This window comes from Rana temporaria, chromosome 3, assembly GCF_905171775.1.
Source record: "Rana temporaria chromosome 3, aRanTem1.1, whole genome shotgun sequence".
In the NCBI taxonomy this organism is placed as follows: domain Eukaryota; kingdom Metazoa; phylum Chordata; class Amphibia; order Anura; family Ranidae; genus Rana; species Rana temporaria.
The window spans coordinates 407,138,351-407,157,888 of NC_053491.1; the positions used below are offsets into that span (position 1 = coordinate 407,138,351).

At 41.9% G+C, this 19,538-nt stretch overlaps 1 protein-coding gene across 2 annotated transcripts in view; it reads right to left on the minus strand.

Annotated features, from left to right (window-relative positions):
- Positions 1–13,839: 13,839 nt before the first annotated feature.
- The window catches only part of SEMA4C (semaphorin 4C), a 52,201-nt gene continuing 46,502 nt past the window's right edge, over positions 13,840–19,538 (minus strand). For both annotated transcript variants that reach the window (XM_040345953.1, XM_040345954.1), the window contains exons 13-15: positions 18,638–18,795; positions 18,445–18,512; positions 13,840–16,565 (exon numbers count right to left, since the gene is read on the minus strand). In XM_040345953.1, coding sequence (XP_040201887.1) covers positions 15,721–16,565; positions 18,445–18,512; positions 18,638–18,795 — 1,071 coding nt within the window. In that variant the 3' untranslated portion in view covers positions 13,840–15,720. The remainder of the gene's footprint in view (positions 16,566–18,444; positions 18,513–18,637; positions 18,796–19,538) is intronic.

Sequence of the window (19,538 nt, forward strand, 5' to 3'; positions counted from 1 at the left end):
GTGTTTCCTACTAGAACAGTTGGGCTATAGATTATAATGGCCAGAAACACATGTAAGTGCAAAGCTCAAACTTGACTTCCATTGTCCGCACCTTTAGCTTGCACTTTTGATAATTTTTTTTGATGCATTAGCAGTTTGCACTCTGTATTATTTGAATGCATTATATTGATTGCACTTTACATTTGCTATCTTTGAGGATTTATGTACTTTACAACCTGATGAATTGGTTGTTTGCACTTTATGTTATTTGATGTGTTATATTGATTGCACTTTACAACTAATATTTTGTAATACCTGGTTAGTCCTGCCTCTCCAAGTTTATATTGACCTACAAGAGAAGATTTATGATGATTTTTAAGCAAAGACTTAAGAGTTTTTTTTACCCACATTCAATAAACTAATATACTGTAGGAGTTATGGTCAGGTGCCTACAAACCTTTTAGTATAACTGAAATTGTATCGCTACGGGACTCTAGTGCTATGATCTTCTCAGAGTTTGCAGCTGTAGCCTTTATGAAGTGGCATTAAATTGTTTTAGGCTTTGGGTTTTAGGGTTTTGAATTTTTGTTGGACTGCAGGTAATGTTTGTAGAAACACAAAATGCAACACCCACCAGGCTCTGTGCAGGCAGTGCCAAGAATTCTTCAGGTATTTATGGCATTACCTAGTACCAACCTATACTTACAGTCTCTACAATGCTGTGAACAGGTATGTGCCCCAATTTAAAAAAAATTTACTACTTTTGCAGGTCTTTAACTAAAACCTAATATTGGGATAAAAGACATCTGAGAGGACAGATTATATATTTTAACTACTTAAGGACCAGGCCTATTTTTTTCAAACTTGGTATTTACAAGTTAAAATATATATTTTTTGCTAATAAACTTAGAACCACAAACAATATAAAGATTTTTAGACACCCTAGAGAATAAAATTGCGGTCATTGCAACATTTTATCTCACATCGTATTTGCGCAGCGGCCTTACAAGCACAATTTTTGGAGAAAAAAAATACACTTTAATAAAAACATAAAAGTAAAGTTAGCCCTTTTTTTTTTACATTGTGAAATATAAATGTTACGCCGAGTAAATTGATACCCAACATGTCATGCTTCAAAATTACACCTGCTCATGGAATGGCGACAAACTTTGACCCTTAAAAATCTCCATAGGCGATGTTTAAATATTTCTACAGGTTACCAATTTTGATTCACAGAGAAGGTCTAGTGCTAGAATTATTGCTCTCGCTCCAGCGATCACGTCGATACCTCACATGTGTGGTTTGAACTCGCTTTCTGTGTGCGAGCCTGGCGGGATGGGGAACTTTACAATTTTTTTTGTTTCTCTTTTTTATTTTTTACGCTTTTTTTGTCTCACTTTTATTCCTATTACAAGGAATGTAAACATCACTTGTAATAGGAAAAAGAAAAAAAAAAAAAAAAGAATGACAGGACCTCTTAAATGTGAGAGGTGGGTGGCCAAAAAGACCTCAGATCTCACATTTACACTTAAATGCAATGAAAAAAAAAAAAGCCCCCTCTCCCGCCAGGGAAATGTGATCTCGTGGCGGAGACCACTTTTATCAGATAGAGGACCGGCCGCCGTTAAAGAATATACCAGGGTTATGGCAGCAACCTGCTGCCATAACCCCAGTATTCTATATCAAAGTACCGATGTAGAACGACAGAGGGCGGTCCGTAAGTGGTTAAAGAGATTGTAAATCTTCCTACCTGCACATAAGTGCATAGATCATGTAGTTCAATGGTGTCATTTGTTACCACATGTGTCGGATGTTTCTGATTGCGTTTAGCCACTTAAATTCAGGGCACTTTCCCCCCTTCCTGCCCAGGACAATTTTTAGCGTTCAGTGCTGACGCACTTTGAATGGCAATGACAATTGTGCAGACATACAACACTGTACCCAAACTAAATTTTTATAATTTTATTAAAAATTGTATTTTCTCCTTCACCGACGGGCACTGATGAGGCTGCACTAATGGGCACTGATAAGGAAGCACTAATATGTAAAATTTATGGGCACGGATAGGTGGCACTGATGGGCACCAATAGATGGCACTGAGGAGGTACTGACAGGCATTACTGAAGGGCACTGACAGGCATTAAGGATGGGCATCTGAAGGGCACTGACGGGCATTAGACAGACATCGATTGGCAATATGGGTGGGCACTGACTGGCAGCTGATGGGCATTGTGGTGGGCACCTCTGATGGAGACTGCGCTGATAATAAATGTGCCGATTATCAGCGCACACCCCCACACCCTCCAACAGGAGGACCATTGGTTCACGCTGTGATTGGTCACAGCTGATCACGTGGTAAAGACCTTCCGTCAGAGGCTCTTTACGATCGGAGATGCGGTGTGTCAGAGTGACACACCAATCACTGCGCGCTGGCTTGTTATCCTGAAAAGCGGCATATGATTCTCGGTCAGGATAACGCAACCACCGCCTGGCCATCATAGTGCTATAGGCCGGGTGGGAAGTGGTTAAACATGTGGCACTGCACTGTATAGGTTAATGCATTACATCTGTAGGTAGTCTACGAACTGACATGTTCTGAAACTATTAGCTAGATTCACAGCGAGCGCCGCAACTTTAAGGCGGCGTAGTGTATCGTATTTACGCTACGCCGCCTTAAGTCGGAGAGGCAAGTACTGTATTCTCAAAGTACTTGCCTCCTAACTTACGGCGGCGTAGCGTAAATGCGGCGGGCGCAAGCGCGCCTAATTAAAAATAGGCTGAGGGGGCGTGTTTTATGTTAATATGCTTTGACCTGACATGATTGACGTTTTTTTGGAACGGCGCATGCGCCGTCCGCCTACATTTCCCAGTGTGTATTGCGGCTAAGTACGCCACACAGGCCTATTGATTTCGACGTGGATGTAAATGACGTAAATCACTATTCACGGACGACTTACGCAAACAACGTAAAATTTTCAAATTTCGAAGCGGAAACGGCGGCCATACTTTAACATTGGCTACGCCACCTAGGGGGCATCTTTAATTTTAGGCGGCCTATCTCTTACGGAAACGGCGTATCTGTACTGCGTCGGCCGGGCGTACGTTCGTGAATAGGCGTAACTAGTGATTTACATATTCTACGCCGACCACAATGGAAGCGCCACCTAGCGGCCAGCCTAAATATTGCACCCTAAGATAGGACGGCGCAAGCCGTCGTATCTTAGATAGGTTTAAGTGTATCTCTGTTTGAGAATACACTTAAACTTAGGTCGGCACAGATTCTGAGATACGCCGACCTAACTCTACCTGAATCTAGCTATTAATTTTTTTACAATCCCTGGGTCTCTTAATCTAGTGTTCTTCAGGTGAAAGCCAATTAATTAACTCTGACACAGACACAAGCAGGCAGCACAATTAACAGAGAGATCATTTGTGCTGCAACACAGAGGAAATAGAGAGGCAGGAGAATAAGAAGTTGCTGGTCACTTCAGTAAATAGGTGGTTTAATACATGGACCATAGAGGGGAACTGATTAAAACATGTGAACCCATCAACAAGGCAAGGCACATAAACGACACTGCAAATACAACTACACTAATACCTAGTTAAAACAAAAGAAACATTGGAAAGTGTACAATGCCTTGAACACTTAATGAAAGATGCCCATAGCACAAATATTTTATACAAAAGCCCACAAATACCCAAATTAGGAATACTTTTAAGATTGATAAACTCTTGAATGGACGCTTGTTTTCCAAAGAGCCATAGGCAAAAGAGGACGAGTTGTTACCCTCACTACCATTACTGAGCCTTGAAAGCCTCTTTTGTCAAATCCAATGTTGAGAATGTGTCTAGGACTGAATGTACTGATCGGACTGCCTGCTCATGATTTATATGCTTGAAATCTTTTTTAAACTCTATTAAATGTACATTTTTGTCACTGAATGCCTTCAACTGACAGCAAGCACTTTAAAGCCTCTTTAAACTCTGAGCAAACCCCCTTTATTTTTTTCAGTTTTTGCTTTTTTACTACAGTCTATGGCCATATTGATGGGATTTCCCCTCACTTTCTATCCAGACAGTAAGTAACGAGAACATTTCTCCAGGCAAAACTGCAAAAAAAGAAGACTTTTCACGAGGAATGAGAATAGAAACAGTCGGGTCATTGTTACTATGTCTTCAGGTCCCAGTTACAAATGTTTCCCTCAAAACCGGTTCTACTGTAACATGGACATGAAATAAGGTGAAGTCTTCCATACAGCAACATAAACTTGACTCCAATACTGGCCAAAATTAGGCTTTAGTTAAAAGGTGTATCATGGAATTTCAAATACTGCCGAAAAAGGGTAATTTGGGCAAATTAAATGGATAATTAGACCCGGATACTTACACATAGCTAGGTTTGATGACAGCCCATTTCCTTAAACGGGGGCTTCTTTTGACCCAGAAAACGTTTTTTTTAAGCCATAAATGTAACGTATATGTATTTGTAAAGTCTTTATTACAAAATGTAGATATCTTAATTTTTTAGTTAAAAGCCTTCTTTAGCTTCAAGGCTCCTCATTTTAGTTTTAATCTGGAAAAGTGTGCCAAGCACAGTAAAAGAATCAGGTCAAGGCTCTTTGACATTCAATTATCAGAAAACGTGGCTAGCACAGTAATACAAATAAAGCTCTACCAGATTCTATGGCTAATGACTTATGACTCACTTACCTTTCAGTATACAGGAGGCTGCTATAAACACTATAGGAGATGTGTCACCAAGCTGATTATATGTCTCTGAAGTCTCTTATGGAAGCATCCATTATCTTTGATTTTAAGGACCATTAGTAAAATTGACCTGGTTAAGCCTTTAAATCTCCAGAACTATCATACTTTCCGAAGTCAGAGAAAATGGCTTCTTCCACAAGCTTCAAAGATTGTTTTTTAGCTTCGTGAAACTTTCTTTTTTTTTTTAAGGCAAATTAACAACAAGGTTGTAGCTGAATAAAGACTATTATATTTGCATACAATATTGCATACCTGTAAATTCTGTATATTATAGAAATAAAGGATACAGGTTGGAATTTAGGTTGGGAGAAACCCCTCAAGGATTAAGAGCTAAGAGATTAGCCCAGCTTTAATTAAAAAATAATATGAACAACCCACCAGCCTCTGCAGTCATTAGGACTGCAATAGAAATATACTGCCCTCCAGTTGTCTGTTTTAGGGCCGTACACACAGGCTGGCATCAGCATCATATCAGGTGGCATCAGCAGGGTCAAAAGAAACTGTTGAAGGGGCATTGCAGAAATAGGTCTGCCTGATCACCGATCAGCATTCTCAGTCAATGGCTGAGAGCACTGACTGGTGTCAGTGGAGATCAGCTTGTTAGTATAGCGGCTCCTCCGATGCTGTTCATTTTTTTCCCAATCAGGTTGGCGAGTTGAATGTCCGATTATTTTCATCTACTTTACACTATGAAGAAAACTGCAGGAAAAATGGGATGCGCTCGTTGTAATGGGAGGAGCCTAGGAATACTCACTAGAGATTCAACATAGGCGGTCCCCAACTACCTTCAGTACTTTAAATCATTGACCCATAAGTATTCAGCTGGTGAATTTAAACATCTGATCTTCCTATTTGTTTGTTGTCAGTGACCCAACAAATCCATTGGAGCAGCACAATTCCTAAAAAAATAGCACCATTACCAGGGAAGTCAATAATAGAGGCCTGTTTCCCTTAGATCTGAACGCCAGTGTAAGCAGATATTGGGGTTGATTTACTAAAACTGGAGAGTGCAAAATCTGGTGCAGCTGTGCATGTTAGCCAATCAGCTTCTAACTTCAACTTGTTCAACTTGTTCGGTTTCTATGCAGAGCAGCACCAGAATTTCCACTCTCCGGTTTCAGTAAGTGTTTGTTCACACCAGATGCAGTTCCTTGTAATTTCTTTCTGCACTAAAAAATGCATGCACAGTGTTTTCCATGTATTTCAATGGCTCTAGTTCACACCAATGCAGTTAGTTCTGGTCAGTTTCTGCACTGGAAACTGACTGGAACTGACTGCACCGGTGTGATCTAGAGCCATTGGAATACATAAAAAAATAGGATTTTATGCTCACCGTAAAATCTTTTTCTCTGAGTTCATAGACGGACACAGTCTTAATCTTGACATAGTGGGAAAATAGCCTTCCTTTAGGAGTGACTAGGCAGAAAGTGTTAACACTTCAAAGCTGAACAGCCCCACCCAGGGTGCGGTCCTACTGACTATATCCCCTCAGCCTGCACCAAGCAGTTCAGTTCGTAGCAAGCAGTACAAACTTTAAAAAAAGAGGGGTGGGTGCTATGTCCGTCCATAAACTCAGAGATTTTCTCTTTCATTCATGGACAGACACAGCTTTAATCTTGACATAGTGGGAAGTCCCAAAGCAGTGTCAAAATAAGGGGTGGGAATAGCATAAAATTAAACTTCACCCCAAAACCAAACAGAGCTCCTCAACTGAGGAGTTGTAACTCTAAAGTCGCCTGCAAAACTTTGCGGCCAAAGAAGCATCCGAACATGCACTCACATCAACTTGTAAAGTTTAGTGAAAGTGTGACCAGGCGACCAGGTCGCCGCCTTACACACCTGGCAAACAGACGCTTGATGTCAGTCCAAGAGGCACCATTGCCCTGGTCGAATGCATCGTGACAGGGAGGCGCCCGACCCTTTATGGCGAAAGCCTAATCAGGATCTGTCAGATCCACCTCGAAATGGCGGCCGATGAGACCGCTGGGCCCTTCTTGGGACCAGCCACTGAAACAAACAGTGATTCTGAACTCCAGAACGGAGCAGTAACAGACAAGTATACTCTCGGAGCTCGGACAACGTCCAAGGAATGCCACATCATCTCCTTAGGATTTGACGGATTAGGACACAAGGATGGCAGTACAAGGTCTTCCTTGAGATGGAAGGTCAAAATGACCTTAGGAAGAAAAGAAGGCTGCGGCCGCAGCACCACCTTATCCTTGTGGAAGATCAGATAGGGAGCCTTTCATGACAAGGCTGCCAGCTCAGAACTTAACTGACTTTGAATAAATAAAAAATCCAAAAATTATTTTGAACTAAAAGCCTCCAAGCCTATGGGCCAGAAGGGAGCCATGTCTTCTCCTTAACTAGGCAGAAAAAAACTGAACTGCTTGTAGGACCGTAGTCAGTAGGACCGTACCCTGGGCGGGGCTGTTCAGCTTTGAAGTGTTAACACTTTCTGCCTAGTCACTCCTAAAGGAAGGCTATTTTCCCACTATGTCAAGATTAAGGCTGTGTCCGTCCATGAACAAGTGAGAAAACACTGTGTGCATTTTGAACGGCCAGTTCACACCACAAAAATGCACTCGTACGTTCCGGATCAGTTTTTTATTACAGTTCGTTGGTCTTGCCATGTTCCAGTACAGTGCAGAAAAAAAATGCAGCACGCTCTACTTTTTTTTTTCTGCATTGGAAACTGACTGCACTTTGTGTGAACTAGAGCTATTGGACTACGTGGAAAACACTGCAGAAAAAAGCGCATCTGGTGTAGACTAGCACATATCAACCCCATTGTCTCAGTATAAGTGTTGTGTGTATCCTTACTTGAATCTTGGTGTGCGTTGTGCATTTCTTCCAGATCTGTGCAGCAATTCAATCTGAAGCGTTGCCTCTGTGCAAAAGGTTCCCCTAATAAAGCGTTGCCACTGCTGCGCTCTCTTTGTGCAGGGTGACTGGTCTTGGATCTGCTCCCTCCTGTCGTTTTCTGCAGGCAACCTGTAGTAGGTGGGCCTGCTGAAACCCTGCTCTACCACAGCTACTTTTACAAGGAAATAATTTTTTTGCACCAAAAGCCTTTTGTAAATCCAGTTATTTTGACTTGCCTCTAAATTCCATTTCTTAGAAGTACAGGATGGGTAGTCAGACACTGGGTTATAGGCAGCTACCTTCAGGTCATTGGATACTGCCAGAGCTTTGCTGGACATACCCCCTGGGCATACCCCTATAACCCCACCCTATTCCATGAGACCTTATTTTTATTTTTTTTAGCAAGCAATGCAGAGTAAAAATAACAGAAGGGGGAGCATAGTCTGTGCCCTGTACTATATACTCCAAGCTATGATTTACAGGCAAGTCAGGATACCTTTGGTCTTAAATCATACAATACAGAACACAACCTACTGGATATTCCTAGACCATGGGATCTCCCCAAGCAATAAATCAGAAAGTTGGGAAACAAGGCACACGGAACTGTGCCAATAGACCGAATAATAACAGGGGTCAACGAACTAAAGAACAGGTGACAGACAGCCTTATTCAGCTGGGCAAGCTGCTTGAGGTCAGAATGCCCATGAAGCACCCACATATCTGGTGAAGTGAAGACATAATAGTGCTGGGAGGTGTTTTGTCCTCATGAGTATAAGCTGTAAAAATGTGTGGTTGCTTCAGAACCGAGAGTACCAAATAAAGAACTCAAAGAAGCACAGGGTGCTGTAAAGTCGATCTGGCCGGAGAAACTCATTTCATTTTTTTTTCCCCCTTTTAAATAAAAAAAAAAAATCAAAGAAAAGCGAGGCTGGAGGTTTTTGGAAAAAATGGTCAAGGCCTGTCCCCTAAGAGTACTTGACTTCTGGTCAAGTCCGATTGTAGGAAGGCAAGAATGTGAGGCACAGGAGTAATCTCTGCGATTAAAGTACCAGTGGTCATGTCAGGCAAAGGAGGATTACCATATATGATAGTTGATCTTTCTGGAAGTGGCTTTTAGTAATGAGGGAATGATGGAGTCAGATACCCTCATCCTTCAAGACCTGGGTTTCAACAGCCATGATGTTAAAGCCAGTGACCGAGAAGCAGGATAGAACAGGGGACCCTGAGACAGAAGGTCTGACCGGTTTGAAAGAGGCCAAGAATCTTCTTCTAAAGGGTTGTGCATGTCTGTGGTGCAATGATAATCACCAGTTTCTTCCTTAATCTATATTGCAGAGCAGTCGAGGCAGACTCCACACTACAGGAAAGGGATATTTTACCTGGAATAGAGTGCAAAGAATTACCAGTGTATCCAGTGCCAGTGCTAGAGGATCATTGGGCTAGCGACAGTGGTACCTGGAGGCCAGGATGTCCACAGCTGTAGTCCCCCATTTCTGGCATTGGAGACTGAAGGATGCCATTCTGAAGGGCTCATTCATCTTGGTCCATAGGATGACAATTAAGGTAATCCAACAATTGTCCACTCCTGGGATATGAACAACATTTCTCCACCCAAAAGATAAATCACACTTTCTTTAAGGCTGTCTAAATCATGGTACCGCTTTGATGACAGATATAGGCCATAGCATCATCTAATTTTACCTGGATTGTGTGACCCTGAAGAGGGGGGGGCGCAAGTGATACGGAGCTAGTTTTGTTACTCTGAGCTCCAAGGTAATGATGTGGAGCTTAGCTTTCATGGTGTCCATGTTTTCCCTGAATTATAGAACATTGGAAAACTTCTCCCACTGACATCTGTCATTCTCACTCTCCATGGTTGTGGTAGAAACATCTTCCACACTGTCAATGATGGATTGGAAATCCGCCAAACTACTGAATCCCTTGCTTGACTGGAGAGGAGCATAGGGATGTTGTCATGAATCTGCAGTAATACTTTCATGCCCTGTCTGTCTACCTCTGGTCTGTGCATTAGCCTTAGGGCCTGCACCCTCACACCTGCATTGTTGAGCAATTTTCTCTCAGCGTGGCTCCACAGGATACACTATTTAACACCATGCTCTCCAAGCCTGCCTTACCCAAGCAATATTGTGCGTTTGGTGCACAGATCTACATCCGATTCGTTTTACCATTCTTTGCTTGTTCTCGACAATCCTTGTCGGCTTCATACCCTGACCTTTGGCATGTTCTTTCACTATCCCTGTCTGTTTGTTGCCCTGACCTTTTGGCTCATCTGACTATCCCTTGTTGTCCTGGACTGCTACTTCCTCTCTATCCTCCAGTAGCCTACCATGAGCTGGGAGACCCTGGGGACGGCGACCTGGAGCCAGTTGCAGTGAAGTCAATCCCCACCATTAGGGGCTCTGATGAACACCTGCTGGTTCCTAGACACTGCGCCCTGGGGAATCTCATGCTCTAGCTCCCAGTGTGATCCGTGTTGGTGCTCCAGAGGGCCAGCTTCCTGAACCACCCAAATCTTTATCCAGAGCAGTGTGCCGTAGGGTACCTTAGCGGCACACTCCTGGCCCCAGGTGACCTGACATATGTTAAGAAGCAGATTTATTCCAGGCCAACAGGATGTTGCATTGGGGAGGCCTTGAATGGAAAGGAACAAAAGGAAGTACCCTCCAATGAGTTCACCATGATGCACAGAACTCTGAGAATCTCACTAAGAGGCGTTTGTTTTCCCACAAAGAATACTTTTGTGGGTTCCATTTTGAGAATGAGGCCTTAGTATTCAGGGAAGGTTGGAGAAGCCTTTTGAAAGCCTACTACTCAATCAAAATCCGAATAGTCTTTTGGACATTTGCAGATCATTGAAATGAAGTTGAGCCTTTAAAAAAAAAAATGTTAATAAAAAGGTTTGGCGTTATCAGTGACTCACCTACATCCATAGTAATACAGTTAAAACAAAGGTAATGCCCTTTGGGACTTAATATGAGGTGTGCACACCTCATATTAAGTCCCAAAGTGCACTACCTTTGTTTTTATTGTACGTTTAAAAAAAAAAAAAATGTTGTCGTCTATGTACCCCGTTACCTGAAAGCCCTGGGTTATTAAGAGGGAAAGGAGTGCAAGGTACCTTGGTAAATAATCTGGATGCAGAGGATAGGCCAAATGGCATGTGGCAAACTGAAAGTGTTCGTCCCCTATTGTGTGAAGTGCAGAGATAGATAAATGAGAATATGTAGATAAGCATTGTATTGTATACTGATGCCCTTGTCTCAAAGATTCAATAACCAAGGTTGCAGATTCCATGTCAAGGCATTAGTTTAGAAATCATAGTTTCAGGATAGGATGAATAACCCTGATCGTTTTGATACTATGTACAGGTTTAAATATAATGCTAGAAATTATTTTGGACCCCTTTGAAATCATCATCAATGAAACACACAGGTCTGAGATATCGGTCACCCAGAGGATGCCAAACTAACAGACACCCCCCTACTGTTGGAAGTGGGGGTGGCCCCTTAAATGTGAAGGAAGTCTTGGGTGGATTTTGTGTTCTAAATCATGTGTGAAAAATGAAGGGTTGAGTTTTAGCTTTGAAGGTGAAGCCTAAAGGAGAGAGTGGTGGGGCACTCTTTGAAGAGTTAGCAGCCCCAATGAGGCGCATTTAGGAGCCCTCCAGTGACATCTTTAATCATTTTGTTAAGTGCCTCAAACAGACACCCTGTTTCAAAGGGCTTTCAGCCATAAGATTCTGCACATACAGACAGAAAGAAGAGCCTATCTGAAGATTAGTAGCATGACATGCTCTAGGGCATCAACACAAAAGAATTAGGGTTTGTAAGTGCACAGCCAAAGTTCAGTCCCGAGAGACTGGATCTTGTTGGTTGTTCTTTGCAATAGTCCATTCAGCTGTGCAGTCTGACAGAGAAAATTGCAGCAATAGTCACATTTTCTGACCGCAAAATCTTTTAAGTAACATCTTCTATAGGACAGTGAGATGTTTGTTGAAGACTGAGATGGTTGGGTCTATTACAGTCAACTTTTTTTAATAGAGACTTTTTCCAGTGGATAGAGTTCAGCAATCAATTGTCATATGCCCATTCTATTTGTTCATGAATAACTACTGGAACAGAGAAGCAGTCTGTATGCATGTCCGGTCAAGTTCTTCACCATGGACCCAGGGCAGGAGAAGTTTGGCGAGTGAGGCACAGTGGATATCTGGAAGAGCCATGCCAGGGGAGCCGAGTGCAAGGCCAGAGGAGAGACTGTAGGGTTTTGTGTCAAAGCGATGTGGCCTGCAGGCACAAGATTTGCAGGTCGGGCCAACTGGGATCAGTAGTCCACCAACTAATGCAAGCTGCTAAACAACTAGGCCGCAAGAAAGGGTACTGCAGGCCCCTGGCCTATTAATCAGTCAGCAAGTTCAGTCAGCATCTGGGACCACTCAGAGCGATCCCTGGTGTTATGTGAAGATAGGGCAGAGAAACTAGCATTGCACAGTGAAGTTTTGTGCAGGAGGAGAAGAGTCCTGGGAGCAATAGTCTGCAGGAGTTGGTGCAGAGGAGGAGTAACAGCCTGCAAGAGAAGTGACTGAATGCAAGGCTGGATTCACACCTATGCAGTTTTAGTGCATTTTGAAGATTTGCACTACAGTGTTCCATAAGAACCCATGTTAAATGGACTGTAATGCAAATCTGCAAAGTGCAAAAAGCACTAAAACTGCATAGGTGTGAATCCAACCTTAGAGTCAATCAGTTCTTTGAGGCTCAATTCATTTAATAATTCTCTAATGATGGCAAAGCGATTTGTTCTATGGGCATCCCATACCCCCTTTCCCCAACCAAGTTATATCCCCCAAATAGAACAAAAACAAAGCAAAATGACCGTTCATCACCTCCGAGAGTGATATATGGAGGTCTGGCAGCAGGGTGATATGGTAACTTGTAGCAACCATCCGCTACACTGGCAATAGTATGACCTGTGTGATGCAACACCTAATCATCCACCTGAGACAGAATAAGCATCAAATGAAGGAATTTTACACCAAGTTTGAAAAGCTTAACTCCTCTATAAGCAATTCATTTTTAAAAACACATACTCCTGGTTTGACAGATTCAATATAAAACTGCATGCTAGGAAGGATAAGTAATCTAGTACTATAATATTGGTCCAGTAACCAGGTGATCCGGTCTATGTGGTTGGTCCCCCGTTTAGGGTCCAGGCTTCGCTTGTCACAGTGGGTGTACCCCTAAGAGTGGTCTTAAAGATCTTGGTTTAATAGGGATGGATAACTGCCCTGGACCTCTATAGCACCATGACCAACTTCACACATTGCATGTGATGCCAAGGGGAGCATGCAGGCAGGATCCAGTCCTGGAAGCAACGTTACATCCCTACATTGTGGGGTTGGAGTATGGCTCAAAATGTTTTACCAAGGTTACACCCATCCAGAAGCACGGCTTCTGTTGTAGTAGAAGACTGAGGAGTTGACCAAATGGCTGACTGAAGAATCCAAAGATTATACCATTCGGTCAAATCACCCAAGGACACCATCAAACTGAGGAGTCAATGAGTAGAGCAGTTAACAGGGGTATGCCCATGAACCATGTCCAGCAAAGCTTTGTCCGCATCCAATCACATGAAGGCAGCAGACTATAATCAAGGGTCTATTAATATCTGCATTGTACGATTAAGATAAGGGGATTTACATCCTCTGACGTTATAAAGGAGTATGTCTAAATGCATGTTTTTGTGTCTTTAGTTCAGCTTTAAAGTATATCCAAAGCCAAACCTTTTTTTTGATAGAGTGTTGAGAGGTTAGAGCCTCTTCCCGTGTCCCCATTAGAGAGATTCACACATTTGTCCTGGTGACAACTGGCACAAGAGCTAAAAGTGATGGGAAATGTTTCAGTGAGGACTGTATAAGGCGGTAGTTTCCTCAATATAAAAAGAGATTTTCTGCCATGTATACAGGACAGAAAGTGAAGGGCAATCTTCACAACGGCACAAATAAAAACCGATGGGCTTTAACAATTGCAACTCAATTAAAAAAAATAAAATAAGGAGGTGATTTAGGCCACCAAAACAAGCTTGCTGTCAAACAATTCGGTTTTAAATTTCAGAAGTTTAATGCAGTCAGAACTTTTGAAAATGATTTGTTATTGACTAGACATGGATTACTGCATCAAGAATAGATATTATGAATGACATAACATGTTTAAATTTTATTTTTATTTTTCAATATAAAAATACAGTATTTACAAGAAATAAATATATTTTAAAACAAATAAATTACACAGTGAGCTACAGAAGTGAGACAGAATCCAGGAAAGAGAGAGCGTGAGAACGGACAACCCTATTTACAGAAGGGAATGGAAAAAAAAAAAAAAAAATGATATTTTTAGCGAGCAGACCCCGAAGGAGGTTTGGTGCTTAAAAACAGTTGACAGGATATGTATATACAAAAAACACAGCTCTCTCATCCCTGCCTTCGGCCACTCGCAGACACACAAATAAGAGAAAACAAATTGGCATTTGGCATGGTGGGGACCCATACAAATTCCGGGTTTAAAAAAAAATCTTTGAAATGTTAACTGGAACAGGCTTGCAGTACTCAAAGTGGGGGTTTAATTGGTGAAAGGATCAGGAAGAGATATTGGATTGGAAGATGCTTAAGTGGTTTTCTGGGGTACTGTCCCAGCATAAGACATTACAAAAAGATATATATATAAATATTACTACATCCTCACATTCATTTTCATGCGTCTAAAACAAATTCATATACACGATCACTCAGCAACCAGACTGGCTGCATCAACATCACGTGGCTGAAGCAGTCATTTTGGATGTGGCAGATATGAGTTTTGAAGAGTACAAAATGACAATTTTCCATTATCCTTTCTCAGATTTCTACTATTACATTTGGATAGGCTTAAATTTACTTTCTATAGATTTGTCACAAGCACAAGTTCTTCTCTCCAGTACAGGCTTGGGCCACCAACAATTACTTTATAGTCTTCTGTTTACAGATGTTCCATATGCATCTGCTAACCACTTGCTTGAATGACCCGAGCTGGCACATTATAGAGCCACTCCAACAAAGTTATGTTTTGAGTGGAATGGATGAGCGCCAAATCACTTACCAGGTCATTACTGCTATTATGGACCCCAGAGAACATATTTACCCCACTACTATCAGTTTGAATTTCCTTTCATGATCCAGTAGTGGTCGCAGGACACAAATATTTAACTTTTCAAAATCTAAAGGATTCTCCATGAGACATTAAAAGGCGCTTTCAGCCTGGTGAGTAGCTCTTTAAAGTCTAGGAAGTAGTACACCGCTCACTGCGGAGAATTGAGATCAATATATCGATTGAAAGATATATGCCCTGCAGAAAGTGGACCGGAATACAAGAGGGATACAGATACACCCAGCCTAAAAAAAAAAAAAGAAGATACACAAGCCCAAATTCATGACATGCCAAGTATATTGTTCCACAGTAACTGGCTGCCAATGGTTGCCATTTCCAGCTTTTACACAGACCTGCAAACAGAAGGAACTGGTCAAGTTATAAAAGTTTTGTTATGCTTATTAAGACCATTGTAAACTTAGGACACGAATGCTGGAGATCACAGTAGTGATGATTTAATTGCCCATATACAGCTGAGGCAGAGCAAGACTGGCAACTAAATGGTTATTGATTGATCCCTGCAGCTCAGAGTAAACGTGCCACGGAGTCTACCATCTGTTATTGCTGCTATTGCTGCAGATTTTAGGAAAGAAGGCAGAATGGTCACAATGCTTTTTACATCACTTGTGAGTGCGCCAAACCTTTAAAGAAAGATTAACAAATACTGAAGTTTTGCGAGTCTCAGAAATCAAGCAAAGGTGAACAAGGACACGGGGACAACAAGGGAGCCGCTTAGGTCTTTTCCTCACTTAAGTTAAACTGCAGTCCATCAGGAGGACATTTTAGGGGAGAGAAATGAAAAAAAAAAAAAAAATTGGCTGCATTCCTCCCCCAATCCTCCAGTCCCTGAGGTAGTTCAGAGGAAAAAAAAAAACAGTGCAAACTGTGCAGGTGGTAAGAGGGTGTGTCAGACTGAGGATTCCTCAGGGTTGGAGTCTGGCAGAGTCTGTCTTTGCTTCAGTTTCCACCTCAGTTCCTCGTTAAGCTCACCAAGTGGAGGACGTTCCTCTCCCACTCCACCACCCAATGTGAGACGTATATAACCGTTACTGCTGGAGCCACGCACTCCCGAGAGCAGCATGTGGTTGGGAGAGTGAAGAGGTGGTGATGGCAGCGGTTGACCTGGGATCCCATTGCCAGAAGGTGAGGAAGAGCCAGTGCTGTTTTGGCACAATGCGTGACCTGGGACAATTTTAAGGGAGCCATCAGAATAATAAAAAGAGGATGGATCCCAAAGTTTCTCATCTGAATCTGCGCTTGGCAGACACTTTGTCATTTTGGGTTGAGATGGCAACTGGATAGGATACACAAGGGTGTTCTCAAGGGACTTTGACCCTTTCTCCATCTCATCTTGTAACTTCCTTCGCAGATAGACAACAGCCAGGAACAAGACCAAGCACACTGCTCCAAGCGCTATTACCATCATCCAGACCAAACCCAGACCATCCATTGGTGCCCGAGATTCCAAAGTGAGAGATGGTGAAGCCACAACACCGAGTTGGTAGATTTCAGAGGCAAAACGGGACTCTTGTTCAACTGAAAAGCAGTAGTATGTACCAGAGTGGTGGACAGCTACGCCAAGGATTACCAGAGCTTGCAGTGTAATGTCATACAGCATAGATTCATTGTCTTCTTGGATCAACTCGCGTCCATTGAAGGTCCACACCGGTTGAGCCAGGTTGGAGGTCAGCTCACATGGGAGAACTACATTTGTTCCAATGGCCACAGTCAGGTTTCTTAATGAGGGTTTAACTGAAAATCAAAGCAATATATAAATGGAGGAAGAAAAAAAAAAAAAAAAAAAAAACCCCAACACAACACATACTGACAAACACTAGCTGCTAGCAAAACCAGTCAGAAAAAAAAAACAAAAAAAAAACCTGTGCAATCAAAATGGTATAAAATAAATGCAGCGCTAATTGTGAAAACAAAATACAGGTGTAAAAGGAGAATATAACAATTTGATCAAAAATATGGATTAAAAAAAAATAGCAGCTCCGTGGATGTACAAGAAAGTAATCCCCATCATGGATATGCAATAAAATAGAGCATCCACAGTGTAAACCTGTATAAAATGTTGTTATTTTAAAAAAGAGACAATTGAGGGTACTCACAATGTCACTCAGTAAACAGGAATGTCAAAAAAATCCAAAGCGGCAAGGAAGCATGGAAACTTTCTTTTTATAGATTCTTTGTAAACATATGTTTTATTCGTTTTAAATCACGATTTTGTATTATTCACAATGATGTTATATTCTCCTTTACACCTGTACAGCATTTTGTTTTCACTGTTAGCGCTGCATTTTTTCCCCCCTATATAAATTATATATAATGCAACATTCTAATTGATGCTTAAAGAAGAACCAACCCCTCCTATCTTTAGAGCCACAGAAGCTGCCATCTTGGCCTCTGCTTGATCTGCAGTTGCCTTTGTGCTGCACATGTAATCAGTTATGACACCAGTTGTTTGAGAGTACAAGCAACTGTGACAATCAACACTCGCATCGTGATTTGGATGCAAGGGTTGTAAGAAACAGTTAAAGCGATTTGTTTACTTCTGCTTCAAGACAAACATCAGGTTTCAAGTTAACACATGACCTATCCTCAAATGTCTAAAAGAGTAAGAGCCGGTTCACACAGGGGCGACCCGGCCGCCTGACAAGTCGCGCTATGCTCAATGGAACGGCTCTAATAGGAGCGACTCAAGTCGCTCTGACTTAGAAAAAGGTTCTTGTACGACTTTGGGGGCGACTTGCATTGACTTCAATACAGAAGTTATTTTGCAAGTCGCCTCTGGGGTCGTCTTGAGATCACCTTGCCAAGTCGCCCCCAAAGTCGCGCCGCCCGTGTGAACCGGCTCTAACAGAAAAGCTGGAATCATCTTTCCTGGAGAAAAACGTTACATCAGGATTAGGTCAGGCATTTTGTCATGTGATCTCTCCTAAAAGGGGAGGCGAGAGAAGATTGGCTATTCTTCCTTCTGCATGTACCACATGACAAGTTGCCTAGGCCTTTACTAGGAGGGAGAATGAAGCAGCAATACTCTGCAAGAAATGTAAGGATTATAGCCTTCCTTTTAAAGGATAGGTTCACTTTTTGGCACATAATATGGGTGGGACTCCCCTTAGTGTGACAGTAGGCAGGGGGTTTTCTCCCCACACCCGCCGTCACAATAAAAAAAAACACACAGGTCTCTGCCCACATCATTCATTCACAGTTTCCTGTAAATGAAGGAGCTACAAGTAGCGTCATCCACCACAGTAGATGGCTTGTAGTTCATTCACAAGCCCTGCAGCTTTCAATCTGCCGGTCTGTACAAAAGGTACAGGTTGAAAGCCACAGGGGGCTTGTCTGTAGAAGCCCAACATTGTACCCCTGATCACAGGTGCAATGCTTTCCAGGGTCCTACAGAAAAATGCTAATTTTATGTGCATTTATTATTTTTACTAAAACAGGTGAACTTCTCCTTTAACATAGTATTATAAAAAAAAAGTTGAATGGGTCCCTCTTTAATTGTGTTAAAAAAAATTATAAATAAATAAATCAATCCTTTTCAGTTGATATTCATGGTTATTCTACCTCAGGCCCTTTCCAATCAACTGTAAAAAAAACAAAACACAAAACAACTTACCAGCTTTATTGTACTGAACTTCGCACATTGATGTATCTGACCCTTGGAGATCCTGTAGTAACATATCCCTACAAGGAACACAAACTGTCAGGATCTCAAATCTTTAAGTACGTTACAAGCATAGCTTTTCACTCTCCTCCCAAAACACAAACAAAAAATGCTTTACTATTCCCAGAATATTGCCAGCACTCACCCATACTGCTCATCAGATGGTACGCAGCGACTGATGTTGACATTCCAAGCACAATAAGGGTCCCGGGCAAGAACACAGTCTGCACAGGATCTGTATTTACTGCAGTCCGCCACAGGCACTTGCACCAGTCCAGATGGTGAACCAGCAAAAAGAAAAGACTGCAAGAGAAAGGGTAAGTCAGCAACATGGAGACAGGACACAGACTTTTAATATTACATAGACAGTTGCATAGTTCACAAATCTAACTCCAGATATAAGGAAACCATTCAACTTGGCATCAGCCTCTTGCAATCCTTTGACTGAGAGCATAGACTGAGGAAGGAAGAAGCAGCACGAGGAGCCAATCAGTTGTGCCAATGTGCAAGCAGCATTCCAATAGGAGGAGGCTAGATCAGGCTAAGAGTGGAGTCTGCTGCTTCTCCTTCCACTGTCCAGTCACAGGCTGGGGGTGAGGCGGAGATCTGTACGTGTAGTGGCACGAATATGAACTGAAGCAAAGGAAAGTCAGGTCCTCATCTGCCAGACAGGGCAGAACTGTGAAGAGCTCATAGATAAAAATACAAATTTTGTGGCAGGTAAAACAGCAACTTTATATTAAATTCAACTTTGTGTTTAGCGGTTTTTCTTGTGTTCAGACAAACAGCTAAATACTGTCTATCCGTTTGCTTTATAGATCTAGATTAATTTTCAGGATAAAAAAAAAAAAAAAAAAAAAAAAGAAGTTTATATATCCTGAAAATGTAATTTTTGAGACAATGTTGTGCTCTAGCCAAAATAAAATACCACTACATATGTAGATTAAAGTGGTAGTAAACTCTGCTTGGTCACTTGTATGCAAGTAAGTGTGCATGCACTGGTGAAGTTTTTACTACCGCTTTAGAGAAAGTCCTAAAAGAAAAAA